Raw genomic sequence first — 16,391 nt, forward strand, 5'->3', positions numbered from 1 at the left:
TTCTTGTTCAATTGGACAAAAGTCTAACCTGAATTACAGAAACAGAAAGTCATGGCCCCTTAATCAATTCTCAGACTTGAGACAGGAAAAGGAAATGATCAGACATTCTGGAGATTATCAGACACTGGCTCAGAAATGACAGTAATTCCAGAGACCCTAAATGTCACTGTAATCCACCAGTCAGAGTAGGGGCTTATGGAGGTCAGGTAATGATGGAGTTTTAGCTCACGTCTGTCTCACAGTGTGTCCAGGGGGTCCCCAGACCCATTCTGTGGTTATTTCCCCAGTTCTAGAATGCATAATTGGAATAGACATACTCAGTAACTGGCAGAATCCCCACAATGGATCCCTGACTTGTGGAGTGAGGGCTATGATGGTAGGAAAGGCCAAGTAGAAGCCACTAGAACTGCCCCTACCTAGCAAAATAGTTAATCAAAAGCAAAACTGGATTCCTGGAGGGATTGTAGAGATCAGTGCCACCATGAGGAATTTGAAGGATGCAGAGGTGGTAATTTCTACTACATCCCCATTCAACTCTCCTCTTTGGCCTGTATAGAAAACAGATGGCTCTTAGAGGATAACAATGGATTATCATAAACTTAACCTGGTGGTGAACTCAATTGCAGCTGCTGTTCCAAATGTGTCATCATTGCTTAAGCAAATCAACACATCCCCTGGTACCTGGTTTGCAGCTACTGGTCTGGCAAATGTTTTTTCTCAATACTACCACCTGGCCAGAGGTATAGTTTCCTCATACCTCTGAATCAGCAGGCAAAAAAGGGAATTACTATACCGCCTGGGTAACTGATCGTGACTATCATGGAGAAACTGCACTGCAACTACACAATGGAGGTAAAAAAGAGTTTTTCTGGGAAGCAGACTTGGCCCAACAGGTAGGATGTCCACCTACCACATGGGAGGGCTGTGGTTCAAACCCTGGGCCTCCATGACCCATGTGAAGCTGGCACATGCACAGTGCTGATGTTGCGCAAGGAGTGCCATGCCACACAGGGGTGTCCCCCACATATGGGAGCCCCACGCACAAGGAGTACACCCCGTAAGGAGAGCCGCCCAGTGCAAAAGAAAGTTCAGCCTGCTCAGGAGTGGCGGCCACACACACAGAGCTGACACAGCAAGATGACACAACAACAATAGACACAGATTTCTAGTGCCGCTGACAACAATACAACAATGGAAGTGGACACAGAAGAACACGCAGTGAACAGACACAGAGAGCAGACAACTGGGGCAGGCGGGGGCGGGGAAGGCAGGAAGGGAGAGAAATGAATTTTTTTAAAAATTAATTAAAAAAAAAAAAAAAGAGTTTTCCTGGAATAGGAGATGTCCTAGGGTGTATCTTAGTACTATCATGCCTTTGTGATTAACGTCAATGGAAAACTATAAAAACCCAATCCACGCAGGATTACCAAGGGCTGGGATACTTCAGGAATGAAGGTCCCGCCAGGACAGAACTACAACTAGCTGGAGGTGCTAGCTGAGGGTAAATGCAACATGAAATGGGGAGTATAGAAGGTAGTCATAAATACAAACTATGGCCATGTCACCAGTTACAGAAACGAGGACCGTAATGGCCATGAATGTTTTTTCCTTGTTTTGTTATGAGTATGTTTATATATGTACATAAAACAAATATCTTTGTTTTCTTTCCTATCTTATTCCTTTATCATGTAACATGAGTTGTATCAGTTTCATGTCATAGTATTTAAGTTATAGGATATCAAGTTAAGAATGAACATTTGCCAAGAACTTACTCCCTATTCTGGAGGGATTTTTTGTATTTCTGATTTTATACAGGAGAGTTGTATATTATTAGGTGGAAAAATATGTCTATTATTGTTTTTAATTCCCAGAGTAAGTATGGCTTAAGGTGATAATGACAAGGGGTGGACCGTGATGGTTAGGCTCATGTGTCAACTTAGCCCAGGTATGTGGTCAAGCAAGCACTGGCCTAATTGCATTGTGAGGACATTTGATGGACTTAAATCTTATCAGTGAAGTGATTGCATTTACTGCTGATGACATCTACAATCAACCAAGGAGATTGTCTTCAGCAATGAGAGAAGTCTCATCCAATCTGATGAAAGCCTTAAAAGGAGAAGTGATTTCAGCAGAGAGAGATTCCATCTCTACTTCAGACAGCCAGTGTCTCCTTTTAAAGAAACTTAAAAGATAAAAAATGGTACCACCAGACGGTATTTCTCATTGTAAATACAGATATCTCAAATATAACCTTGGAAATTCTCCTTTACCTCCCCCTCCAACTACAACCCCCTCCCTGGGTGCACAGCCTTCCTATTCTCTTACCCTACACATAGAACAATGTAAAGTATTAACAAAGTAAAGGGAAAAAAGCACATTTCAACAGATGCAGAAAAATCAACATTCATTCACAATTTTTTTTTTAATTAGGAAATTAATATTAGAAGAGAATTTGTTAAACCCCATGAAGGGCATTTACAAAACAAAACACTAGAGAAGTTATTCTAATTAATGCTGAAATGTTGAAATTCCTCCCTTTTAAACCAGAAAACAAAACTGGAATGCTCATTCTATCTGGAAGTCCTAGTCAGCAAAGCAGGACAAGGGAAAAAATGGCACAGGCTGACGAAACAGTGGAGGCACACAGCAGGATATCAGGCAGATTCTTGGGAGCCATTCTGAAGGGAAATCAAAACATTACCAGGGTGTTAAAACATAATTGTGATTACAGCCATAAGGGAAACAAATAACCTATTTTCTAGAAACATATATGGGCACTAAACTGACTTCTAGTGAAAAGGTTTTATGGGAGAGGTGTGCAAATTTGAAGCCAGCCTTGGTATTTTTCATCAGTAGAAGACAGGGGAAGCTAATTCTAGTATCAAAACTTCTCTTCTGATATTCCCACAAAGGTTGCTTAGAATCTCCTCTGATCAGAGGTTAAAAATTAAATAATTCTGGAGTGTAAATTACTGTCATGCCCAGGAGCTCTCGTGTGCTTTGATGTGGTTTTCCATGAACAGAAGCAGAATGGTGAGAAAGCAGGATTTATAGGCTGCTGGGAATGGCCTACTGGTAACGCAGGAGTGGCTGATAGAATGAAAAGTGTCAAGACAAGTAGTGTGTTTTAGGAAGATCATTCTACAAGTTACATGAAAGATGAGCTGGAAGAAGAGGAAAAGAGGACAGCTATTACAGGGCACAGTCAGAAACAGGACAAAAGAGGGAAGGGAATGGAACAAACGATATTATGATTTTTAAAATATGTTTACATTTATTTTAGTCATAAATATATTTATTATATTCTATTTTTAGCCTTTCATTTTCCAGATTAAGCAATACTTTTTTCACACAGAATTTTAAAAATTATTTTAGATGTCGCTATTATTTATAACGTTTTTTTTTTTAAATTGGAATATGGCGTAGAGAATACTAAGTCAATGTTTTGCAGAAGAGCAGATAATTGTTTTCTCTCTTCATGGAGATGTTCACATTTATCTTGCTTTTCCCCACAAAAGCACCTTGTCTAATGTTTTTGATAGTAAATATATACCTGTTTGGGCATAACTAACACATTATGCAAAACTCAGCAAAGTTTTTTAGGTTATTTTTACTCTCTGTTACCTTCACTGAGGCTCACCTATCTATACAACGTCACTAGAATAAGCGACTATCATTAACATATAAGATAGGTGATAGGCATAAAAGGATTCTTGCCTCTTGATTGGCTGTATGCAGCTTGTCTTCCAGTTCTTCCTTCAGGCTTTCTAGCTCTTGTTGAAGTTGCTTTTTATCCTCTTCTAGGTTTAGTTTCTCCTTTTTATATTGCTCCTCCAATTCCTCAGGAAAAGAAAATTTTAAAAAATTAACACAATTGCAAATATTGTATACTTGGAAGACTTCAAAACAAAAGACTATTCTATTTTATATTTTGATACTCTGCTCTTCAGATTGGCCTTACCCTCATTTAAAAATATCAGATTTGGGAAACGGACTTTGGCCCAGTGGTTAGGGCGTCCGTCTACCACACGGGAGGTCCACAATTCAAACCCCGGGCCTCCTTGACCCGTGTGGAGCTGGCCCATGCGCAGTGCTGATGCGCGCAAGGAGTGCCGTGCCACACAGGGGTGTCCCCCACATAAGGGAGCCCCACACGCAAGGAGTGCACCCATAAGGAGAGCCGCCCAGGGCGAAAGAAAGTGCAGCCTGCCCAGGAATGGCGCCACCCACACTTCCCATGCCGCTGACGACAACAGAAGCAGACAAAGAAACAAGACGCAACAAAAAGACACAGAAAACAGACAACCGGGGGAGGGAAGGGGAATTAAATAAATAAAAATAAATCTTAAAATAAAATAAAATAAAATAAAATAAATAAAAATAAAAATATCAGATTTAACAATGAATCTAATTAGTACTGATGGTTTTGATTCTATCATCCTGAATCACTCAGGCTATAGTGATGAAATAAATTTTTTAAATGGTGAGAATGTTTTACAGGTCTAGATAAATCTATAGTCAAAAAATGGAAATGTGTGGCATAAATAAGTTGGTGGGATAAAGAAAAAATTTCTAATTACTTCATGAGTTCAGAATTCTTTTATTTATAACGTTATTTCTCCCTCATCCTCCCCCACCTTTTCTTATTGGTGCCTTCCTTCAAAGCATGCTCAGGAATTACTATTTCTGTGAAGGTTTACCCACCAAGTTAGAACTCATTAGCTCCTAAACTACATACTCTTGTACTCTATACATATGTCTAATATCAGTCATACTATTGTTTAATTATTTAATACTATGAACTTCTTGAGAGCAGGTACCATGTCTTTTTGCCTTTGTATTTCTTTTTCTAAGATTTATTTTTTATTTATTTCTCTCCCCTCCCCCTAACCCCCGATGTCTGCTCTCTATGTCCATTTGCTGTGTGTTCTTCTGTGACCGCTTCTATCCTTATCAGCGGCACCAGGAATCTGTGTTTGTTTTTGTTGTTGCGTCATCTTGTTATGTCAGCTCTCTGTGTGTGCGGCACCATTTTTGGGAAAGCTACACTTTCATTCATGCTGGGTGGCTCTCCTTACAGGGCACACTCCCTGCACGTGGGGCTCCCCTACGTGGGGGACACCCCTGCGTGGCAGGGCACTCCTTGCACGCATCAGCACTCGCATGGGCCAGCTCCACACGGGTCAAGGAGGCCTGGGGTTTGAACTGCAGACCTCCCATGTGGAAGGTGGATACCCTATCCATTGGGCCAAGTCTGTTTCCCTTATATCTTGATATTAGGTAGCATGCCTGGCAAACAGTAGGTTTTCTTTATATCAGTTTTAGTTTCTGCTCTTCAGATGACTTAATTTTGAACTTGCTAATTCTCTACCATGCTGCAGTGCTAGACCACTGAGATCCAGAAGTGTCACTAGATTTTGTTTATATATATATATATGCTACCTAGTATCAAGAAAACCTTCACAGAGATAGTAATTTCTGAGCATGCTTTGAAGGAGGGCACCAATAAGAAAGGGTGGGGGAGGAAGAGGGGAAAATAACACTCTAGACAGAGGAAAAAGCAATATGCAAAAAAGCATGCAGGTGCAAAAAAGCATGGAGCATGTTGTGTTAGAAGAAGTTCAATATCTCTATAGTGTAAGGTAAGAAGAGTAATAAACCCTCTTTTGAGATTCAGGGGTCCCCAAACCCATGCCCAGTTTTAGTGATCCACTAGGAGGCCTCATAGGACTCATCATGTGGTCATACAATTAGCAAAGGGAAAAGGTGCAAGGGGAAAACATGCAGGTATGCTTAATTTCTTCCAGCAAGCATTCTAACATGGGTGAAATGCTGTCTACCAGGAAAGTTAATTAGAGATAATGCTAAGGTTTTTCCTTATTGGAGCTGGTCATGCAGGCACACTTTGACTAGCAGGGACCCAAAGTTCAGTCTCCTAGAAGGAAAGCAAGTGTTCAGCATATAGTATATTGTTTGCATAAATGGTTTAGGCACAGTGAGATATTCTTATCAGAGAAGGGTGGGAACTCTCCAGAAATCCAAGCTCAGATGCCAGTCAAAGGCCAACCTTGCAAGCTGACCTTTCCAAGAACAGCAGTTTCAGGCTTGCATTGGTAACTCCTTTCTGCACAGGTTCTCTCATATTTGCTTTCTAATGGAGTGGATGAAATGGTGTTGTGATGGAAAATATAGTCAGTTGTTCTTTAAAAGGTAATTAAGACTGAGAAGTAAGGAATTTTCTTTTTGTCTGTTTTTTATTATTATTATTGTTGTCATAATGAAAATGCTCTAATAATGATTAGAGTGATGAATGCAAAACTATGTGATTATACTAAATACCTCTGACTGTTTGCTTTGGATGACCTGTATTCTTTAATAATATGTATCATTAAATCTTTTAAAAAAGGTAACTGGTTAGTGATAAAAGTCCATTTTGAAAGAAGGCTGGTGGGTTAGCTTAGGCTCAAATATGGGCTAGATAGGGAAGTGAGGAATGAAGCAATAAGTGATAAGTTCTTTTAATAAAAGAGAAGGGTACAAATAAGGTTGTCATAAAATCATTTGAATACATTCACATACAGAAAATTTCATGCCATCTATCTTTTAAAGAAAGATTATAAGAAAAGTAGGTGACTTAATGCAGGGTTTTAGGCGGCTCAGAAATTAAAATTTAATGGAGTAGGGAACCCGCAAGATGGCAGCAGAGTGAGGAGCTCCTAAAGTTAGCTCCTGTTATAGGGCAATTAGGAAACAACCAGAGCTCTCTGGAGCTAGCTGAAGCACCTGTTTGGGGGCTCCAAGAGACCAAAAAAGCATCCTGCAATATCCGCAAAGGAGTAGAAAGAGGAGACTGCCCATCTGCAGAGAAGACTCGTAAGTAGAGCACTCCACACCACAGAGGCTGGTGCCCATCCTCCACTGGAGGCACAAGCCAACTCAGGAGCTATTCCACAGCTAGAAATGAAAGCTCCACTTCCCCAAAACGGGGGAGGAAGAGACAACTGGGCATCAACTTCAGCTACTCAGGAGTAAATTCAGCGGGCTAAAGTATAATTCTGAAAACAGCTAAAGTTTGAGCTGGTCCAAATCAGAAAGAGGCCGGGAGCCACCATCTTAACTCTGTGCCTGGCACAAGGGGATGCGGGGCGGACTGAAAATCCTAGTGCTGGTGGGGACTGGCTTCTTTCCATCCAGATCACATTGCAGTTCTAGCCTAGGCCCCAGTGCCACCGCCAACAAGAAGGAAGCTGGGGGAAACTGTACCATCTCTCAGGGAAATTACCGGCCAAGCCATGGAGGCTGATGGTTATCCTACACTGGCAGTACAAGCTGCCCCAGGAGCTATTCTGTGACTGAAATCGGAAGCTCCATTTCCCAAAACAGGGGAGAAGTAGATGGTTGGCTGCCGATTTCGGCTACTGATTGGTACACTCGGCTGGCTAACATAAAACTCTGGGAACAGCTGGGGTGTGAATCTGCCCAAGTCAGAAAGAGGCTGGTGGCCACCATTTTGACTCCATCCCCAGCCTGAGGGGAAGCCAGGCTGACCAAAAATCACAGTGATGGTAGAAACTGTTCTTTCACCCAGATCGGCCTGCAGCCCTAGCCTAGGCTTCAGCCCTGCCTCTGGCAGGGAAGAGGCTGATGGGCCCTGTACCAGCCTATCCAGGGTAATTGCAAGTAACTTTGGCTGGCACAGACTGAAAATTGGAAGTCTACCAGGGTAAATGCAGTTATCTTGGACCTGCACCGCATAAATTGCTGACCGCACCTGCAGCTCCATCCCCACCCCAGGCAGGGGAAAAAAGGGTGTGAAGCTTCATCAGTCTCTCTGGGCAACTACAGTCTAGGCCTGCATGATTTGGATTATTCCACACAGTTGTGTCTCTGTCCCTAGCCCTGGCAAAGGAGAAAGTTGGGAGAAGCTTCATTGGTCCCTGGTACAACGAGGGCAGCTTGAGCCTCCACAGCTTATATCACCAATTACAACCTTGGCTCCTACTGCACAACCAGCAAGGGAGAAAGGGCATGAAGTCCTAAACTAAAGAGAAAAACTACACCCAGAATACTCTAGTAATCCAGAAGCCAAGACACTAACAAAAAATTACAATCCACACCAAGAAACAGGAGGCTATGGCCCAGTTAATGGAGTAAGTAAGCTTCTGTTGCAGCAAAGTCAGAAGTACTGAACCACAGAAGAAACCCAAATTTGGTACTCAGAAGAAGTGGAGGAACAGATTTATTAAGCGTGAGCCCAGAGTAGAGTCAATCTCCAAATTTTGAGCTTCATTTTTCAGTTTTCATAGGTTTATATAGGATTTTATATGGGAGCAGTATGACTTTTGCTCATTGGCTAATGCATTCTAGGCGAAATTTTGCAGGCGGGGTTACAGAAGCAGAATGCAGGTGCAAGGTTGCAGGCTGATTTATAGAAGCAGGGGTGGGGGACCAGAGTGGTTTGTTAGATTACAGAAGCAGGGGGCAGGAGTTGTTCGTTTGATATTTTCCTGCAAGGCCATGTTTTTCATGTGCTGATTTTATAGAAGCGGGGACAGGAATGGCCCAGAAGATATTTTTCTGCAAGGTTATGCTTTTATTTCTCAACACTTCCAAATGACATAAAGGAGTTAATTACAGAAGTTCAAACAAATCCCCTTAATAAATTCAATGAGATACCTAAAGAGATTAAGGACATTAAGAAGACACTGAGGGAAGCAGACCTGGACCAATGGATAGGGCATCTGCCTACCACATGGGAGGTCCCCCAGTTCAAACCCCCAGGCTTCCCTGACCCATGTGGAGCTGGCCCATGTGCAGTGCTGACGTGTGCAAGGAGTGCCATGCCATGCAGGGGTGTCCCCCGTGTAAGGAAGCCCCACGCACAAGGAGTGTGCCCCGTAAGGACAGCCGCCCAGCGCAAAAGAAAATGCAGCCTGCCCAAGAATGGCACCACACACACGGAGACCTGACACAACAAGATGATGCAACAAAAAGAAACACAGATTCACGGGCCACTGATAAGGCTATAAATGGTCACAGAAGAACACACAGTGAATGGACACAGACAACAGACAATTGTGGGGGAAGGGGAGAAAAATAAATAAATAAATCTTTAAAAAAAAAGACACTGAATGAACACAAAGAAGAATTCGAAAGGATACATAGAAAACCAGCAGATCTCATGGGAATGAAAAGTACAATAAATGAAATTAAGAAAACACTAGAATCATATAACAGCAGATTTGAGGAGGCAGAAGAAAGGATTGGTGAGCCCAAAGAAATGGCCTCTGAAAGCTAACATACAAAAGAAGAGATAAAGAATGGAAAAAATTGAACAAGGTCTCAGGGAACTAAATGACAGCAAAAGTCATGCAAACATATGTGTCCTGAGTGTCCCAGAAGGAAAAGAGAAGGAAAAGTGGAAGAAGGAATATTTGAAGAAATAATGGTAGAAAATTTCCCAACCCTACTGAAGGACATAGATATCCATGTCCAAGAGGCACAACGTAATCCCATCCAAAAAAATCCGAACAGACCAACTCTGAGACACATACTCATCAGAATGTCACATGCCAAGGACAAAGAGAATTCTGAGAACTGCAAGAGAAAAGCAATGCATAACATGTAAGGGATACCCAATAAGATTAAGTGATTTCTCACCAGAAACCATGGAGGAAAGAAGACAGTAGTCTGATACATTTAAGATACAAGAGAAAAACTTCCAGCCAAGAATCTTATATCTAGCAACATTGTCTTTCAAAAAGGAGGGTGAGATTAGAATATTCACAGATAAACAGAAACTGAGAGAATTGCTAAGCAAGAGACCAGATTTTCAGGAAACACTAAAGGGTGTGCTAGAGCCTGAAAAGAAAAGACAGGAGAGAGAGGCCTGGAAGAGGGGTCCAGAAATGAAGATTATATCAATAAAAGTAACTAAAAGTGTCAACAGTGTGGTGAAAATAAAATATGACAGATAAAACTCAAATAGTCAGGAATAAACCAACAATATAAAGCACTTGTATTCACAAAACTGCAACTCAATGTTAAATCAAAAAAGGCCTAAATTAGTGGGAAAACATTCCATGCTTGTGGATTGGAAGACTAAATATCATTAAGATGTTAATTCTACTCAAATTGATATACAGATTCAATGCAATCTTGATAAAAATTCCACCAGCATTTAAAGAAAAATGGAAAACACAATCATCAAATTTATTTGGAAGGGTAAGGGGTCCTGAATAGCCAGAAACATCATAAAAAGGAAAAGTGAACCCTCATCTCCAGACTTTAAATCATATTACTTAGCCTAGTGGTAAAACAACATGGTACTGGCATAAAGACAGACACATAGACCAATGGAACTAAATAGATGGTTCAGAAACAGACCCTTACATGTATGGTAAAGTGATTTTTGACTAGCCTGTCAAACCCATGCAGCTCGGGCAGAATAGTCCATTCAACAAATGGTGCTGAAAGAATTGGATATCCATAGCTGGAAGAAGGAAAGATGACAACTATCTCACACCTTATCCAAAAATTAACTCAATCTCCTAAAAAGAGTCGGGAGGTCATCAGAGGGGTCACACTTACGCATGCCTCAGCAGAGTCTCAGAGACAGCCAAAGTAGACACAACCCCAGATACTGGTTCTCCTGGGGGCTGCAGAGACCGACAGGTTCTATGGTCATGGCAGATGGCTCTGGAGTTCAGGGCCATGTCAGTTGGCCCTACTTTGGAATTTGTGTTCCTGAGTGTGATGGAGTTGGACTCAGATGTGACCTTTCTACATATGCCTCTTGTTACTTTTACTGGACCTGTGGTTGGCACCGGGGTTGGTATATACTCAGGAGACCTGAATGTCTGGATTGTCCATGTGACAGCCAGGCCCTGAGCCTCAGCAGACTCGCAACTTCTACCCTCTGGATTATTGGACTTACCCCCGCCAGCTAACAAGGAGGTGAAGAAGGTCAACCACCACACACCAGGAAGCCAAGAGTGCCAACAACTGCAAGCAGGAGAATTGCATCCATCATCCATGTGGAATCTAAGCCACCTCTCAATATAGAGGTGGAGTGGACATAACCATCCCAGGGTCCACAGGATGGAAGAATAGAGTATGGATTAGATTAGATTTACTGATATTCTACTATGGAACTATTGTGATTAGTAATGGAAGAAATTGTAGCATTGATGTGGAGAAAGCAGCCACAGTAGCTGCAGAGGGTAGGGAGAGCAAAGAGATATGATGTGGGGGCATTTTCAGGACTTGGAGTTGTCCTGGGTGGTACTGCAGGGACAGATGCTGGACATTGTATGTCCTGCCATGGTGCACTGGGAGGACTGGGGAAGAGTGTAAACTACAAGGTAAACCATTATCCATGTGGAGCAGCAGTGCTCCAGAATGTATTCACCAAATGCAATGAATGTCCCACAATGATGAAAGATGTTTATGTGGGAGGAGTGGGGTGAGGGGGGTGGGCAGTATATGGGGACCTCTTATATTTTTTGAATGTAACATTTAAAAAAAAAAAAGAGAAAAAAATAATAAAATGGAAAAAGAAAAGGAAAAACAAGATAAAGAAAAAAAATTAACTCAAAGTAGATAAAAAATGTAACAATAAAAGAACCAAAAAACTTCTAGAAGAAATTGTAGGAAAATTTCTTCAAGATCTGGTGGTACATGGTGGATTCTTCAAGGAGATAAAAGGAGGACTGAGATGGACTATTGATGTTTAATGTATGTAGAAGTTTTAATTAGCTTTACTGTAAAAATGTGGAAGTGTATAGAATAGATAACACATAGTGAATAACAGCTAGATTTTAAATGGGGATGTGGCTGAAAATGGTAGTCTAAGTATGTAAATGCCAACTGACAGAATGCTAGAGAATAATCTAGGAACTGAACAGCACCAAGAGGTGGATGAGAATTGTGGTTGATGGTACAGATGCAAGAGTGTCCTTTGTGAGCTAGAGCAAATACACATCACGACTGCAGGGTGCTGGAAATGTGGAGAAGCATGGGAAAAATACAGCTAGAGTGACCTATGGACTGTGGTTAGCAGTAATAATATAATACTTTTGCATCTATGCAAAAGATGTACTGTGTTGATAATGAGACAATATGGAAAATGTGAGCCAAATGTATGCAATAGTCATAGTAACAATCAGACGATATTGTATCGTAGCAAATATTCTACCACAGTGTGGTGTGTTAATGGAGTGGTGTTGTTTGGGAATTCTGCACATGTGCATGATTGTTTTATAAGTTTACAACTTCTGTCATAAAAAATATATTTAAAAATAATAGGGTGAGTTAGGGGAAAAACACACCAAATGTAAGATAAGGACTACAGTTAGTAGTAAGATTTTGACAATATTCTTTCAGAATTTGTAGCAAATGTCTCATAACAATGCAAGGTGTTGGTGGAGGGCTGATGTATGGGATCTGTGTATGATGTTATGCATGTTTGCTTTGTAAGTTCACAACTTTTACTATACACTTATTGTTTATGTACGTTCACATATAAATGATATAAAGATAATAATAGGGTTGGTTGGGGGAAAATACTTTGGTTAGTAGTAATATTTTGACAATGCTCTTTAATAGTTAAAAAGGTTTAACAATAATGCAAGTTATTGGTGCTGGGTGAATTATGAGAGTCCTGTATGATGTTATATATGTTTGCTTTGTAAGTTCGCAACTACTATTATACACTTATTGTTTATGTATGTTTATGTATGAGTTATATACTTCAATAAATTAATTTTAAAAATAAAAAAAAATTAATGGAGTAGGAATGACTGGGAATTAAGTAATGAGGTAAAAGTCATACTGATGAAAGAAAGATGCTTTGATAGTAGCCCTTAGAACTCAATGTAGAAAATGATAGCTAAAGGCAGAACATTCGCAATGTAAATATTCCAATAAGAGACGACAAAACTAAGGAGGAGATGAAAAATAACATTAAAAGAGAGATATGAAAGAACTGAAGACAGTTACTCTTTAGTACGACATAATCTTGAACACGTGATACATATATCCATAGTTGCCAAGCAAATGCACACACAATTAAAGTTGCAAAAATTGGTCCTGGAATAGTGAGCTGGCAGAGAAAAACTGCAACTAATATCCTGAAAAATAACATGTCATTACATTTTGTTTCTAGATATATAATAATAAGTTTAGAAAGAAACATTCTAACAGGAAGATATATTTAAATTTTTTTATTGTTTAGGTCTTAAATATATTTTTCAAGCTAGCTGTGTAACAAATGAAGGGACATGGAGGCAAAAGATCTTGACATATACCCTACCTCTTCTGCTTGCTAAGTTTGTGGCTTGAATATTATTTAGGTTTCCTAAATCTATTCATCAACTACAGAATAAAAATGATACTAGTCTCCATTCTTAGAAATCAAGGAATATATAGGAAAGTTCTTTGAAAACTGCAAAGTACCATTATACAAAACACGTAACAACCATTATTAACAAAGGCTTCCATGATATGGTGGTGAAATGCCTTGGGGTTTGGTGTCTTAAGACCAGACTTTAAGGTCTGACTGATTCTTGCTAGCTGCATGTGGTTGAGCAAGTTGTTTACCGTCTCTGTACCTCCATCTCCTCCTCAGTAAAGTGGGTATAACAATCAAACCAATAGCAGTACTATGAGGATTAATTATTTCAATGTGTCTGGCATCTAGTAAGAACTACTAATAATTAGCATTTATCAAGCACTATATGCTAGAATACGTCTGGCTCATCAATACTTTATCTCATTTAATCCTGTAGTAACATGGCAGCATCTGTATAACACTGTAAACATCTGTCAGATGAGGGCCCTGGGGTACAGGTTTAGTCCCTCAACACTGATCACAGTCAGGAAGCAAGACTCCTTTAAGGTCCAGGATTGTCAAGAACTTTGCTTTTTCTTCTATGCAACTTTGCCTTGCCATGTATTACTATCAGCAAACAGAAGAGGAGAGGGAGAGGAGAGAGAGAAGGGAGAAGAGGGAGAGGGGAGGGAAGGGAGAGGAGAGAAAAAAAAATTTTTGTCTACAGAAAAAATGCTTCAACTAGTTTAGGCTTCCTGAGGAGCAGGCCTACTGTAGTCTCTGAAGAGCCAGCTCTAGACCAGAGGGCAAGTTTCTAGCATGGCTTATACAAAGTAAAATGCCTCGTATCAGTCCAATGAGCTTTCCTGTATGTGACTCTTTGAACTATGACTTAGAAAATGATTACATAACTGTAGCTGCCACATGGAACACAATACAGGTCACAATGGATCACTGTCAAACCCCCAACAATTTACAATGCAAGGTTAAAATGAAGTTTTACTCACCATGTGCATTTTTTTCTTATCCCTAATAACATTACTGTGGACAGTTTCAATTGCCATATGATGCTTCCAAGCTAATTCTTCCAGAGTCTTGGAATGGGCCTCATTTAATTGAGCCACCTCCTCTTCCAATCTATTTTGCAGGTTTTTAAGCTCCATCTCATAATATTCTTGCTGAGTTTTCTTGGCTTCATTCACTTTCTAAAATCAAAACAAATAAAGATCACTCATCAGAACCTGCTTTTATTTAGTGTGATTGCTATTAGGATTTTTTTTTAATGAATGTTTTGGGTTTTTTAAAAAGATTTATTTATTTATTTCTCTCCCCTTCTCCCCCCTGTCCCAGTTGTCTGTTCTCTGTGTCTATTTGCTGCATGTTCTTTGTCCGCTTCTGTTGTCAGCGGCACGGAAATCTGTGTCTCTTTTTGTTGCATCATCTTGTGTCAGCTCTCCGTGTGTGTGTGGCACCATTCTTGGGAAGGCTGCACTTTCTTTCACTCTGGGTGGCTCTCCTTATGGGGCACACTCCTTGCGCGTGGGGCTCCCCTGCGTGGGGACACCCCTGCGTGGCATGGCACTCCTTGCGCACATCAGCACTGCGCGTGGGCCAGCTCCACACGGGTCAAGGAGGCCCGGGGTTTGAACCACAGACCTCCCATGTGGTAGATGGACGCCCTAACCACTGGGCCAAGTCCGCATCCTGCTATTAGGATTTTGAGTACTCAGTAAATATGTAACCCTGAATGAACTGAGCTATGGGATCTAGACTGTGGAACATGAGAAGACATCATTGGTGTTCTCAGAATATGACAGGGTGACACAGGCAAAATGACCAATTTTAAAGAAAAAAGAGATTATTGTTAGATTAGAATTAAATGTGAGTTAGCACATCTCCAAGCTTAAGAGAGAAAGAGTTCCTGTATGCAAAGTAGTATGCAAAATGGCTCATTAATACACCCACTCAAGTATTATTATGCAACGCAATTTGAGTGCCAGCCAATTATGGATCTTTTAAGCATTCACAGTCTAGTGATAAAAAGTTAAGTCAAAAGACAATAGCAACATAGTTTTATAAGTTCTATGAAAGGCATGTGGTACATTGTGTGTTGTGAGAACACAGAGACTCTAACATGGATGCAGGAGGAATGGAAAAGGATGTGTATGTATGTGGTGTGTGTGTATCTCTGTGTGTGTAAGAGAGAGAGAGAGATAGAGCAGAGAAAGAGAGGGAGAGAAATCAGGAAAGGATTCCAAAAGAGAAGACACATGAGCTGATGATGGCGCATGCGGTCATTTAATTTTCACAGTCCACAAGGTTGTTGTTCTTCATTTGTAAAGAAAGGGTTAGTAAATATGGATGAGAACTAGTTCTGGTGTCAAAAGCCTGCATTCATAACCATTTCTACTGCCTTCCAGCATTTTGTGAGATCAGAAGCAGTAAGGCAGAGGCGGGGCAAGATGGTGTCTGAGTAAGTACACTGTCACCATCTCTCTTACAAAAGACCGGCTGTGTGGTGACTGAGTCGTACCAGAGCAGGCTGTTTCGGGAACCTGCAGGGCAGGAAGTGCCTGGACATCAATCTGGAGAGCCTGCAGCAGAACTGATGTTTGCTCAAGGTGGAGCTGCGGGTTTCTAACACTGAACGCAGAGGCCGTGGGAAGGTAAATCCCCCCCTCCACCTAGGGCTAAAAGTCGTGGTGTTCACTGAGAACTGCTGGTCGTGGGACAGAGTCTCCAAGCCCCATGCCCCAAAACGTGTGAACCCCAAGCGTGTGTCCCTTGAACCCCATGGCCCACACTAAATACCCCGAGTCCACATTCTCCTGGGCCTCTGTTTCCAGAGCCCAGCACTCCTGGAAATCCAGCATTGCCCTACCCCTCTGGATGCGGACTAACTCCAGAAGTGGGAGAGTTTAGGTGGGAGGTGCAGAGGGGCCAAGGAGTGTAGGTTCAATTTTCTGGTTCCCCCCTTTTTATAATTTGAGTTTGAAGGAGATATTAGCTGATTTGGGGAGAGTCTAATAGACAAGAGGGGAATCTGGAGAGAGCACCCAAT

At 41.1% G+C, this 16,391-nt stretch overlaps 1 protein-coding gene across 6 annotated transcripts in view; it reads right to left on the reverse strand.

Moving 5' to 3' along the window:
• The window catches only part of FAM184A (family with sequence similarity 184 member A), a 148,268-nt gene that overhangs the window by 62,606 nt on the left and 69,271 nt on the right, over positions 1-16,391 (reverse strand). For all 6 annotated transcript variants that reach the window (XR_011650119.1, XM_071218641.1, XM_012522197.4 and 3 more), the window contains exons 5-6: positions 14,338-14,535; positions 3,718-3,840 (exon numbers count right to left, since the gene is read on the reverse strand). Coding sequence is in view for 5 of the 6 variants with exons in the window: in XM_071218641.1 (XP_071074742.1) it covers positions 3,718-3,840; positions 14,338-14,535 (321 nt within the window). In the remaining variant the exon portion in view is untranslated. The remainder of the gene's footprint in view (positions 1-3,717; positions 3,841-14,337; positions 14,536-16,391) is intronic.

This window comes from Dasypus novemcinctus, chromosome 11, assembly GCF_030445035.2.
Source record: "Dasypus novemcinctus isolate mDasNov1 chromosome 11, mDasNov1.1.hap2, whole genome shotgun sequence".
NCBI lineage: Eukaryota > Metazoa > Chordata > Mammalia > Cingulata > Dasypodidae > Dasypus > Dasypus novemcinctus.